The following is a 13,769-nucleotide window of genomic DNA, read 5'->3' as shown; positions in this document are numbered from 1 at the left end:
CTCACCTGCACTGGGACAAAAAAGACTAAGGTCCTTACAATGCGGGCCCAGTCTACAAGTGAATAAAATAAAACCAGCATCTTGAAAAATTCCTTTACAAACAGATCGCAGAGCGCCCAGGGGCCACCGCTCACGCCTGGTTTCCATAGGAACGCGCAATTCCGGCGCGTAGCCCTCTGCTCCGGAAGTTGTCCTGTCTCAGCGGCTGTGTCCCATTGATTCAAGCGTTGGTTCGCGCACACGACTGAGGAGTTTTGGGCCAAAGAGGCCACCGTTGAGGGGGCGTGGTGACGCCGACGCTAAAGGCGGACTGAGTTCACGTGCCTCTGCGGATCCGCTTCCTAGATCAACCATGGCCCAGCCTGGGACCCTGAACCTCAATAACGAGGTGAGCACCGAGGTCTGGGGGCCTGTGGGGATGACCTTGAGGGCCCTCGAAGGGATCTTCTGCGTTTCTCTGAAAGGCGCGTGGTCTGGCCGGGGTGACGATGGGAAGTGCGGAGAGGAGCCTGCAGCGGGGCCCGGGCTGGTGTCCGGAACTCGGCGGATGCAGCGGTAACTCCGCTTCAGGTTTCTAGGTGGCTGAAGCTAGAGACGTATCCCTGACGTCTGGACCCAGGAACTCGTGTCTGTGGGACTTCGGGGATGTATATATATATCCAGTGCCCTCCTCTGTACAACTAAACAGTATAGTACAAGGTTGTGAGGATTAAATTAACTGGAATACGTAAAGTGTTTGCACAGTGCCTGACAATCAGTAAACTCCCGGTACACGTTACCTACCTTATGTAGCGTCTCCTGAGAAATTGCTGACCCTGTATGAGGTCATATCTTTTATGAGGATGTATGCTCGGTACCTCATTTCCTCCTTCAGAGAAAGCCCCATTTCTTTGCTTTCATTTACAGCAAAACTTTAAGAGCTGTTTATACTTGTGGCCCCCAATTCTTCTTCGCCCGTGCTAATTCCCGTCTCATCAAACATTTGCCTGCATCACCATAGCGTGCTCACTAGGCTACCGTTTCTGCCACTCTTCTCTTTACAGTTTTTGCTTCTATTCCAGGGAGTTATAAATCATCTGAAGATTAAACTTAAGCTGGAAAAGCAAGGTTCAAATTAGGATCTCACAGCTACAGCAAAGATAGTTCTTTAACTTCTTTATTCAGTGGATACATGTGTCTGCTGTAAGCTGCTCACTGTTTATATTACACCGTTGTGTAAGACACTTTCTATTTTCAAGCAACTTACACCAGGTAGGAAAACTCACCTATGATTCAGAATAATGCCCAGGAAAACTGTTAGTACAGAAAAGTTTCCAGAAAAGGCAAAGTGAAGTGAGTGCAGTATTTGTTCTTGGGATTTAAGAATCTTATGCAGGAATTTCAGGTCAGTGATTCAATGAAGGGGAAGAAGGCATTCCAGACAGATGGACCAGTATAAGCAGAAAAGGGATGGTAGTAGGAAACCGCTTGAGTGGTGTAGGGATAGAAACTCTCCGTTGATGAGACCTTGTGGGATGAAGTAGGAAATGAAACTGAAATATATTACTTCCTTACTGCCAGGCCAATAAATCAGGGTTTCATTTGGCAGTGGAGTACAGGATTTATTAGAGAGGGAAATATTAAAGATGCTCCGCGGATATTTATCAACATGATAAGCTTGTGTTAGTTCCAGAAAACATTTAGTGGGCTTTTTTGCATTAGGTTAACTATGGGGTATAAAAGATCTAATGGGAGTTCACTGGAAGTACTAGTGAGTTCCTGCTCAATTTTGAAATTACTCTGAGAGTAGTAATGACATATGCCACTCCTCATTTAAGGCTCTTTCTTTTTTCCATTGAGCTCATTTCCAGGCCTCTTCCAAATAAATTTTGACCTTTAGGAAGTCTTCACTGATTCACCTCAATCTGGGCTAAGTATCCATTCTCTGTGCAACTAGAGTGCTTTCTACTTTGAAAACACCTGTTTACCTGTTTCTCTCTTTTTGTGTGTATGTCTATCACCTACAACATATGTGCTCTATAATTGTTTGCTGGATGACTAAATGGATGACAAATTGGAAGCTTACATTCTCACACTACTAGGTGTTCCGGTTAATAATGGCGGATTTTGTAATCAAAGAAAACACGATCATTTCAAGAGAAACATCAAAAGTGCTTTATTCAAAGTAATGTCCATCGCTAGCTACACATTTCCCCCATCTTTCAGGTAATTTGTGGATACCGTCCCAATAGAACTTTTCTTGTTTTGAGGCAAACCATTCAGAGACCCAATTTTCCACTTCTTCATACGTTTTGAAGTGCTGCTCAGAAAGTGCATGTGCCATCGATCATAACAAGTGGTAATCAGAAGGAGCAAGGTCTGGTGAATATAGCCGGTGGGTTAATACTAACCAGGCAAGATCTTTTAACGTCTTTAACTGGTTTTGAAGTGTGTGATGGTGCATCATCATGAAGCAAAATTACTTTGCTGTGTCTTCTGGCACATTCTGGTCGTTTCACGATCAAAGCATGGTTCAAGTTGATTATTTGTTGTCGGTAGTGACCAGTATTAACGGTTTCACCTGGTTTTAGAATCTCATAATACACCACACCTTCCTGATCCCACCAAACACAGAGCATTGTCTTCTTTTCGAAGTGATTTGGCCTTACAGTCGATGTTGATGGTTGACTTGGATCAACCCATGATTTTGTGCATTTGGGATTCTCAAAATAAATCCACTTTTCATCGCCAGTCACAATTCGACACAAAAATGACTTTCTTTTGTGCCGTTGAAGCATTTTACTGATGACTTTTCGATTTTCCATTTGTCTTTCGTTCAGTTGATGTAGCACCCATTTTTCTTCTTTTAAAATCTTTCCCATTGCTTGTAAATGATTGGAAATTGTTTGCTGAGCAACGTTTAATCTTTCTGCAAGTTGTTTTTGAGTTTGACACACATCTTCATCCACTAATGCATGTAATTGTTGGTCTTCACACTTTTTCAGTTGACCTGGATGTTCTTTGTCTTTCACATCGAAATCATCACTTTTAAAGCATTTAAACCAGCGTTCACAAGTATCTTTTTTAAAAAATATATTTTATTGATTTTTTACAGAGAGGAAGGGACAGGGATAGAGAGTTAGAAACATCAATGAGAGAGAAACATCGATCAGCTGCCTCCTGACACCTCCTACTGGGGATGTGCCCGCAACCAAGGTACATGCCCTTGACCAGAATCGAACCTGGGACCCTTCAGTCTGCAGGCGGACGCTCTATCCACTGAGCCAAACCGGTTAGGGCCACAAGTATCTTGAGATGCAGCATGTTCACCATAAGCTTCCCAAAGTATACGATAACTTTTTCTTCAAAATAAAGTAATGAATTAAAACTTCCTGCAAATATTCTTTTTTTTGCACAAAATTCAACATTTTTAAGCGTAGAAATATCTATGACGTTAACACTTTCAGCAAATTTGACATATGAAGTTTTGAAACTTGCTGTGAATACAACAAAATAGCATACATATCAAATCGCATATATGTTAACATATATGTAACTTCATCTATTGAGAAAAATCCGCATTATTAACTGGTACACCTAGTAAAGTAAATCTTACATGTTCTAATATGAAGGTGGGGGGGGGGGGGAAAGTAGACATGATGGTATAATCTTAATGGGAGGAAAACTGCAAAGGGAAAAGCAAATAGAGATTTGTCTGCATAAAATTTGAAAAACATCCTAAAGAGGGGAGGGAGACAAAACCAATTAGGAAAAGAACTAGGGCAAATATGACAGATAAATGGCTAATGCCATTACTGTAAAATACCTCAAGAAAATTAGGAGGAACCATCTCATAGAAAATTGGTAAAGTAAATGAATTAACTCTTCCAAAGAAGAAATGTACCTGAAAAAAAAGTTCAAATTCACTGTTATCTTTCAGATCTTTTTCATTACTACCCCTATCCTAGTCCATGTTATATCTCCCACCAGCACTACTGTACTATCCCAGCTACTTACCTGTGATTCCTCTTTCCCTCCAATCTCATCTCTGTAGTGCAGCTGGAGTGCTCTCTTCAAAACATAAATCTTACCTTGTCACTCCCTTTAATGCAGCTGAAGTATTCTCTTCAAAACAAAATTAATCATGTGACTCCCTTGCTTAGAACCTATTTGATGATTTTCCCATTGCTTTTGGTCAAGACCTATCTAAATAAAGCCAATCTCTCCATCTTCTATTATACCACTCCCCACCCCAACACCCCCACCTCTGTCTCTTTACTTCAACTACACTGGCCTTCCTCCACCATCTATCCAGGGGTGGGGAACCATTTTTTTGCCAAGGGTCATTTGGATATTTATAACAACATCATTTGAGAGCCATCCAAAATTATCAGCTTAAAAATTAGCCTGCTATATTTGGTTAAACATTTAATTAACTCACCCCTAATACCTTGGCAGGACCAGATTGAATGATTTCACTGTCTTTGTACGGCTTTTGGGCCAGACATTCCCCACCCCTGATTTAGCACAGCATCTACATAGCCTATGCTTTTGCTTTTAACTGTTTCTCTCATTAGTCCATTTCATACTTTTTCAGGGAAAGCATTCTTGACCTTCATTACCCCTTTTATAAGCTCTTGTAGAACCATTTTACCTCATTTTAGAAGTAAGCTTGCAATAGTTGCTTAGTGTGTATGTGAATGTGAGAGAGCTTTCTATTCCCTCCACCTAAGTTTTTGTTCACTATCATATCCTCAGTACCTATCTGTTGAATGAGAATTTGAAGCATCATTTTTATGATCCTTAGTAACTTAAATTAGCTCTCCTTAACTGAGATCCAAGAATGTATTTCAGGGATCCTCTAACTGCCAGAAATTATGTGTAATTTTGTGTTTGTATGCCTGTCTCTGAAGGGAAAAGAGTCCTTAGGCATTCATCTATAAAGTTCTGGTATTATCTTTAGAATGTTGGCACTTGTGGTGAGCTGTTTCTGTTTCCCGCGACCCGCACGGGAAAACGACAGGTTCCTGAGCGGAGGAGCTGGGGATTAGAAAATAAAGAAAAAACGAGACCAGACACAGAAATAGAGACAAGCTGGGGCCAGGTGGGGGGCTGCCACTCTGATGGAGGGACAGTCACACCCACCACAGACAACACAGCGCATTTATTTACTTCCAAAGGGGAGGTTTAAGGTCAAAGGAATTTTGGGTGTACCCAGGTCCTATTCATTCCTCATTCCTGGCACAAGGACAGGATTTAGCATATCAAGACCTGGGTAGGTCGATTCATTCCTTATTCCCAGCACATGGATAAAGATAAGATATCAGTACTGATAACAGTCTCCAACATTTTGGGAGGCTGTTTTTCCGGGAGATGGCCCTGCCAGTCACCTCGGACTCAGCTGACATTAATTTAAAGGTCATCCATGTGCATTCCCAGGGGGCCCTCTACAGGCACTCATATCTGTGATTTATTTGATTGAATTACTTGTATTGTAATTTTTTATTATGGTTTTTCTTTTAAAAAGTTAAAGTATATTTAAGTACCCAAAGTGTCTTAAAAACCTGCCTCCAGAGGTACCTATTACTCTAACTTTCAATGTCTTCTACCCTTAATAATTCCATTCTTTTAAAAAATTCCAAGGATAAATTTAGGCTAACATTTACAGAATATTTTCTGACTCTAGGTCCTTAAAATACATTTATTCTTCTGAAGTAATGTAAAAATTTTACCTTTTTAAAATAATAAACTATCACTTTTTATTTCATCTTATAATTATTTAATGCATGCTTTATATTCACCATTACTTTATGTGGACTGACTTATAGAACTTCCCTAACCTCTAGCATAGTACCTTGTCTACAGATAGTTACAAGTATATATGTGTTGGACACATGGAAGTATGGATAGCTCAACCTGAGTCTAATATTTACATGTGGGGCAGGATCTCCTACATGTAAGACTTTTCCTCCCTTTTTACTAGAACTAGAGAAAGGATGCACAGTTGAAAACAACATGCTGTTGTTTTTGTTTTTTTAATATTTTTATTGATTTCAGAGAGGAGGGGAGATGGAGAGATAGAAACATCAATGATGAGAGAGAATCATTGATTGCCTCCTGCACTCCCCCTACTGGGGATCGAGTCTGCAACCCCGGCATGTGCTTCCTGGTTCATAGGCTGCCGCTCAGTCAGCCACCCTGCCACACCAGAGTAATGGATATGCAAAACTAGAGCTGAGTTTGCTTCAGTCGTCTGTTTCTTTGGTAGCAGTGATATATAAAATAGTCAGGATACTTTAATTTCATACTAGGGCCAGGGGCTTTTATATAAAACTGTCACGTTTTTCTTGATTGCAGATTACCAACAAGCCTGTTTGAAAGTTGCTTTCCATTTCCTATAAGATAATAAACATAGAAGCTAATATGCCAGAGAACAAATGGTTTGCCTCCATGTATTGTAAAAGATAAGACTGTCAAAAACTATGTTTGTGCTTTTGATGTTGCAAAACTGCTATTTCATAATTTAGTGTGTAGTACTTTTAAAGAATTTTTACTGAAATAGTGAATAGAATCCATCCATAAGAAGGGAATCATTTTCTGCTTTGTTTTTAAACTATTCTGGGAAGTTTTGCTAGGTGGCAGCATATTCTCAGTAATGATTAAGTGGTAGATAATTACCAAGCATTCTAGAATTTTTACATTGTTGGTCATTAGAAATAAAAAGAAATATAATTCAATAATAATGGCCAAATAAGAAGTCCTCCATATAAAACCATAATTAATTTTGTTAACCATGAAATCGTTCAAATATATGGAAAATGATCTAACAAATGTCCTTGTAATCTACTTCCTATGTTTAGCAAATGTCAGTATTTTGCCATATTAGACTGCCTCGTTCTACCCACTGTATTTTCAACCTCAGAAGTAATTATTACTCGTAGTGTGTTATTTTCTCATCCATAGCTTTTATAATTTTAGTAACATATATACCCATGCTTATATCCAGTGAATAGTATTGTGTTGTATATTTTTAAACTTTGTATGTGATATCATATGCATATCACTCTAAAAGTTAGTTTTTTCGCCAAACATTTTCAAGGTTTATCCATGATACATGCAAATCTTTCACATTGGTTTAAAATACTACATTGTGTATACCTTATATAATATTTTATCTCTTATGTAACGTTTTGTAAGAATGCTTCAGTGAGCCCTGGCAGGTGTTTCTCAGTGGCTAGAGTGTCACCTCAATCAAGCACTGAAGGGTCAGGGGTTCAATCCCCAGCCCCTGTTGGGGCATGCAGGAGGGAACCAATTGATTTGTATCTATCTTCCACATCAGTTTCTCTCTCTCTCTTTCTCTTTCTCTCCCTCTATCTCTATTTCTATCTCTCTATCTCTCTGTCTTTGCCCCCTCTCCCCACTCACTCTCTTGAAAAGCAATGGGAAAAATTTCCTGGGGTGAGGATTAACAAAAACAAACAAACAAAAAGAATGCTGCAATAAATAGACTTATGCATAACCTTTTGCTATTGCTGGGGGTGTATCTTCTACCTAGATTCCTAGAAGTAGGCTTTTGTTAGGTATTGCTAAAGTTTCCTCTGGAAGGAGTATACCAATTTGAATTCCTACCAGCAATGTATGAGAGTGCCTGCTTCCTCACAGCCTCACTGAAGAATGTGTTATCCTAGTTTTTTGTCTTTGTCAGTCCGATAAATTAGTAACGAATAAGCAGAAGTTGTTGCTTTTTTCAGAAGTTTTAATGTATTGTAAGAAACACAGATATACTCAGTTTTCTTAGCACTGAAAGCTCCCTTAGAACAATACTAGCTCTTGGAGTAATGGTTTTATACTAACCATGGGTTTTTGTTACAGGTTAATTCAGATAAATGGCAAACTCAATGCATTATCAAAAAGAAGCTGGCTAGTTGACTGGCTAGCAGATAGTCAATGAAGAGTCAATTCACACCGCCATCCCCTATCCAAATTGCCAGTTATAAAAATAATCACAGGAATGTAAAGTACAGCATAGGGAATATAGTCAATAATATTGTAATAACTATGATGTTAGATGAATACTTAGACTTTCTGGGGTGATTACTTCATAAGGCATATAAATCACTAATCACTACGTTGTACATTTGAAACAATATTGTATGCCAGCTATAATTGGAAAATAATTTTTTAAAATGGAAATATTATTATTTAAACACCTACTTTAAATTTTCAATAAAAGCATTCAAATGCAAAAAAATCAACCCAAAGTAGTATTTATGTTGTGGACCAAAGTTTGCTCTGAGCTTTGTAGATCAGAAACTTGCTGTTATCATCCCGAAAGTATAGCTCAATCTCTCAAAGCAAATTTGCATTAACCATAAGCTTATTGGAGGCTATATTAAGGAGAAAGCCTGTTTATTAAGAATTATATCTAATGTAGACAGTAATGCTCACATTGTAAGCATATATTTTTTTTTTTTGTCTATTTGATCTACATTGGCTGCTTGGAATATAGAACCATAGAAAAGATTTTAATTGCATGATTCAGTATTGGGCTATGATACATCTGTCCTTATAATTGAGTTATTCCAGTACAATTTGGAATTTTCTTGAGTTGGACACTTCCAGCTTTTGCTTTCATGGTTCCCTTTCCTGTGTTTATGTTGTTTTTCCCCATATGCTTACATGGTCTTTTTGCAAGTAGTTATATTAGCTTTCCACTTAATTTATTTTAGGTCATATTTTTGTACTGTCTGTCCAAAGGGAGATCCATGTTACATTACTATGTTCAGATTTTACCAGGTTAACTGAGGCATCTGTAAGTCTAGGTTCTAGGTGACACCTCACTTTCAGCGTGTGTGTGTGTGTGTGTGATGTGTTAACTCTTTTTCAACTGCTCTTGGAGATTATATTAAATTTATTTTGCTGCTTGGAAGCACTTTAGTTTAGGCTTCTCAGTCTTGATGATCATGACCTTCCAATTTGTCCTTCAGTTTCTGTCTTCAAACTCTTTCCACTTTTCTTTCATGTTGTTTCTTCTGTCAGCACATTTCGTTTCCATTTCTATGCCTCTTTGCTCACATTTCTATCCTTTCCTTTACAGACAGTATCATACTCTTATTGCATTTCTAACTATGAAAGTTCTATTTGCTTTTGGTTGGAGAATTCATCAAAGTGAACTTTCCAGCTATCTAATGATATTGGTTGTTTTAGTCCTTTTTGTTAACTTCAGCATTATCTATCAACCAGCATCATAATTTCTAGGTGCCAAATGATTTGGCACCCCTTGAAATTCTAACTAAAAGTCTATTGGTAGCTGTTCATCAGTTTTTCAAAAATAAGTTTAAATACTTTGAGAAAGCTAAGTGCTTTAGGTAAGCAGTTGTGAGAAAAATAAAAGTATAATTAAATTTTTACATAAAGTGAATGTGCTTTTTTTAAAAAAATAAACCTGTTAAATATTCTTCCTATTGTACATGAATGCTGAGAAAGTTAACTTAGAAAAGTATTTTTTGACATTGGCATGAAACTAAGTACATGAAGCATTCCCTTTGCTTTTAGATTCCCTTATGTAGTAATGACAAACATAGTACTTCTTAAATTGGAATTTTAAAATTGGAGTCTAGCTTTCCCATGATTGGAATGTAACCGAGGACCAACTCTGCCCACTGCTTATTAGTTAAGTTTGGCTAACAGTGGTTAGCAAATGGTATATAATCTCATGCACCTGCAGGGTACAGCAATTAGAAACATTTGCTAATATATTTTAAGGCAAAATTTATCACTTGTTATTAATTTATTTATGAATGACTTAACTTGCAAAAAATGTATTACTAACCCTATTATGCTGCGCTTTTCCCCCCACTTAAACCTAGTCTAAATGGCTTTTCATTTATGTAAGTACTAGAGGCCCAGTGCATGAAATTCGTGCACTCTGGGGGGTGGGTCTCTCAGCCCAGCCTGCGCCCTCTATCTCTCCAGGAGCCCTCGGAGGGATGTCTGACTGATGGCTTAGGCCTGCTCCCAATCCAGCAGTTGGACATCCTTAGCGCTGCCACAGAGGTGGGAGAGGCTCCTGCTACTGCCGCTGCACTCGCCAGCCTTGAGCCTGGCTCAGGGCTTCTGGCTGAGTGGCACTCCCCCTGTGGGAGTGCACTGACCACCAGTGGGCAGCTCCTGCATTGAGCATCTGCCCCCTGGTGGGCAGTGTGCATCATAGTGACCAGTCGTTTCGCCGTTTGGTCAATTTGCATATTGGCCTTTTATTATATAGGACTAGAGGCCCAGTGCACAAAATTTGTGCATGAGGGGGGGTTCCCTCAGCCCGGCCTGCACCCTCTCCAGTCCAGTACTCCTCAGGGGATGTCCGACTGCGTCTCACAATCTGGGACTGCTGGCTCCTAACTGCTTGCAAAACCTGCCTGCCTGATCACCCCTAACTGCTCTCCTACCAGCCTGATCGCCCCTAACTGCTCTCCTGCTGGCCTGATCGCCCCTAACTGCCTCTGCCTTGCCCCATACCCGGGACCCAGAATTCCCTCCTCCGGCCAGTTGCAGGCACCCGGGACCCGGGCTTTCCTCCCTCTATCTGGCTGCAGGCACCCAGGACCCGGGCCGGCTGCAGCCGCAGGGGACCGTGAGTGGGCGGCTTCATCCAGGCTGCAGCCACAGGCGCCCAGGACTGTGGGGCAGGAGGCTTGTCCCTCTCCCGGGCCGCAGCCTGGATGGTCCCCATTCCTTTCTCGTGAGCTCATTTGTGCCTGGCTGGTGCCCATTCCTCTCTCGTGAGCTCATTTGTGCCTGGCTGGTCCCCATTCCTCTCTCGCGAGCTCATTTGTGCCTGGCTGGTCCTCATTCCTCTCGCGAGCTCAGAGGGCATGAGGGCGTGATGACCATTTGCATATTAGCTCTTTATTATATAGGATGACTTTTTTCTAAATAGACCTAACTTTGAAACAGATTCCAAAGAGGTTAACCTATCTATCTAGTGGAAAAGAAACCTGATTGCTCTGCATTCTGTTACTATACTATTCTTTTGAAATGGTGAATGAACAAGCGACTGTTTCTACCTTTCTGGTCATTTATTTAACAAATATTTATTGAATACACTTAACTGTATGTCACCCACTATCTTAGGTGTTAAGATATAATGTTGAGTAAAACAAGATACTTGACCTTCATTCAATTGATAACTTACTGGGAGAACGACACATTAAATATCATCAGATTAAAAATAAAGTATTAAAATTAAATTATATTTTCATGATAAGTTTTATATGTACTCTAAGTACTTATAATTGGGAATTTTGACTCAGGGAGCCCAAAAAATGACTTTACTGGGAAATGACAAATAGGCTAAAAATCAGAAGGATCTGATGCTAACAAGCTGACTTGGGGAGAAAGAGCATATCTACCAGAGGAAACAGTAAATGTGAAGACTTGCTGGTAGATGTGAGCATGGTGAAGACAGAGGACTCAAAAAGAGCCCATGTGGCCATCCTAAGCAATTGGAAACCATTGAAGAGAGTGAAAGGAAGGTATGGCATGACATCTCTGTGTTAATAATGTATTTTTTTTTAAAAATATATTTATTGGTTTCAGAGAGGAAAGGAGAGGGAGAGAGATAGAAACGTCAATGATGAGAGAGAATCACTGATCGGCTGCCTCCTGCACGCACCCCACCGGAGATCGAGCCCGCAACCCAGGCATGTGCCCCTGGCAGGAATCGAAACTGGGACCCTTAAGTCTGCAGGCCGACGCTCCATCCACTGAGCCAAGCCGGCTAGGGCTAATAATGTATTCTGACTGAGTTTCGGAAACTGGAGAGGGGCAAGAGTGGGGAAATGAGTTACCAAACTCAACCGGGATAGCTAGGTGAGGTCAAGATAGAAAAAGTGGTACAATTTGAGAGATAATTAGGAGATAAAATTAACAGGACTTGGTAATAGATTTATTGTGAGAGATTTAGAAGTGAGAGCTATCTATAGTGAGCCCTAGGTTTATAATGAAAAGATTGTTCTATTCCTTGAAACATGAAACACCAAAAAAGGGATCCAGTTGGGGATGAAGAACATGGGTTCCAGTGTGAGGTGGAAGTGATTTTAAGCTACTCCAAAGGAGCTATTGAGTAGGCAGTTGCACACTTGGGTCTGGAGCTGAAAGTTATATCTCAGTTGAAGGTATAAATTTTTGAGTCATCTTTGTTTAGGTGGCAAATTGAAAAAATATTCACACAATAAGATCACTTAGGGCCAAAAATGGATGGTGAAAAGTACAGCTGGCTTAGGACTGACCTTTAAACTTGGAACACTTCATGACATGAAATGGTGGATGAGTCTTCAAAGACCAGAATGGAGAGGCTAGAGGGGCAGAAGGAAAACCAGGAGAGTATTCTGTCATGGGTCATGTAAACACTTGGAAAAGTGTTTCAAGAAGGAGGAAGTGGTGAACAGTGTTAGATGCTTTTGAGATTTCAAGTAAAATGAAGTCTGAAAATTTCCTGTTGTATTCAGGGTCATTTAGAGATCATTGGTGTCTTAGACACCACAAACTGGAATTATGTGGCATGAAAATGGTGATAATGACTTTGAACATCTCTCAAAGCTTGGCTCTGAGGCAGTTGAAGACAGAGGGTGCTCCTCATGAACTTTGTAGTGAGGATGTTTTGTTTGTCTTATTTTTAGTGAAAATGACTCAAGCATGATAAAAATCAATGGGAATAATCCAGTAAAGAGATTGACAATTCTAGAAAGGAATAATGTATAGTGAGGATTCTAGGATGGCAGAAAGGATGAGATTCAAAACAGTTAAAAGATTAACATGAGATATGTGTACGATTATTTCTTACTAGAGGCTCAGTCCATAAAATTTGTGCACCTGGGGGTGGGGGGGCCCCCCGCCACCACCTCTGCGCTCACCAGCTGTGAGTCCGGCTTCTGGCTGAGCTGCGCTTCCCCTGTGGGAGAGTACTGACCACCAGGGGGAAGCTCCTGCATTGAGCGTCTGCCCCCTGGTGGTCAGTCTGCGTCATAGCAACCGGTCATTCCGCCATTTGGTTGATTTGCATATTAGCCTTTTATTATATAGGACTAGAGGCCCGGTGCACGAAATTCATGCACTGGGGATGGGTGGGGGGTCCCTTAGCCCAGCATGTGCCCTCTTGCAGTCCGGGACCCCTCCCTTGTTACTGCCCACCTGCTTGCTGCTTCCTACCGCTTGGCTTGCTGCTCCTTAGTGCTGCCACGAAGGCCTTGGGTCTGCTGGGTGCCGGGCCTGCGGGTTTGTGTCTCTGATACCCCCAGCAGCCCCAGCACCAAGGTGGCGGGCCTTAGGGCTGCTGAGTACAGGCCCCCCGTTGCGTGTTTGTGTCTTCTATCAGGCCTCCAGCAGCCCCAGCAGCCCCAGCACCACCTAAATAACTTAAGGGAAACTTTATTTAGTCTTCTTTTAAAAGCAATCTAGTTTAAAAATGAGTTGCAGTTAAGACAGAACAAAGAACATGGTACCTAAGAGTGAGATAGACTGACAGAGGAGAGGCTGGGCACTGGTCAGGGGCTTACATGCCAACTGTTCTACACCTGGGAAATGATGTAAAATCGGTTTCTTTAGTTTTCTGCTTAATGGTCTTCTCCAGCACTGAGGTCAGAGGAGCCGCCTTCCAGCCCGTAGGCTGCTTCTCGGAGTCGAAAATTTTGCCATAGGCCTCTGCCTAGGACAGGACCTCTGAACCCCCAGGGTGCATAAACACACAGGGATCCATCAGGCTCCGCTGATCCCAGGCCAGGAGGCCTCTC

General features: G+C 40.9%; 1 protein-coding gene across 1 annotated transcript in view; it reads left to right on the top strand.

Annotated features, from left to right (window-relative positions):
• The first annotated feature begins 290 nt into the window (after nt 1-290).
• Nucleotides 291-13,769, top strand: part of SRFBP1 (serum response factor binding protein 1) — a 79,323-nt gene continuing 65,844 nt past the window's right edge. The window contains exon 1 of the mRNA XM_005857131.2: nt 291-388. Within this exon, the coding sequence (XP_005857193.1) occupies nt 353-388 (36 nt within the window). The 5' untranslated portion in view covers nt 291-352. The remainder of the gene's footprint in view (nt 389-13,769) is intronic.

This window comes from Myotis brandtii, unplaced genomic scaffold (assembly GCF_000412655.1).
Source record: "Myotis brandtii unplaced genomic scaffold, ASM41265v1 scaffold1076, whole genome shotgun sequence".
Taxonomy (NCBI): Eukaryota; Metazoa; Chordata; class Mammalia; order Chiroptera; family Vespertilionidae; genus Myotis; species Myotis brandtii.
Note: the sequence above shows the minus strand (reverse complement) of the source record. Positions and strands in the feature narration are given on the sequence as shown.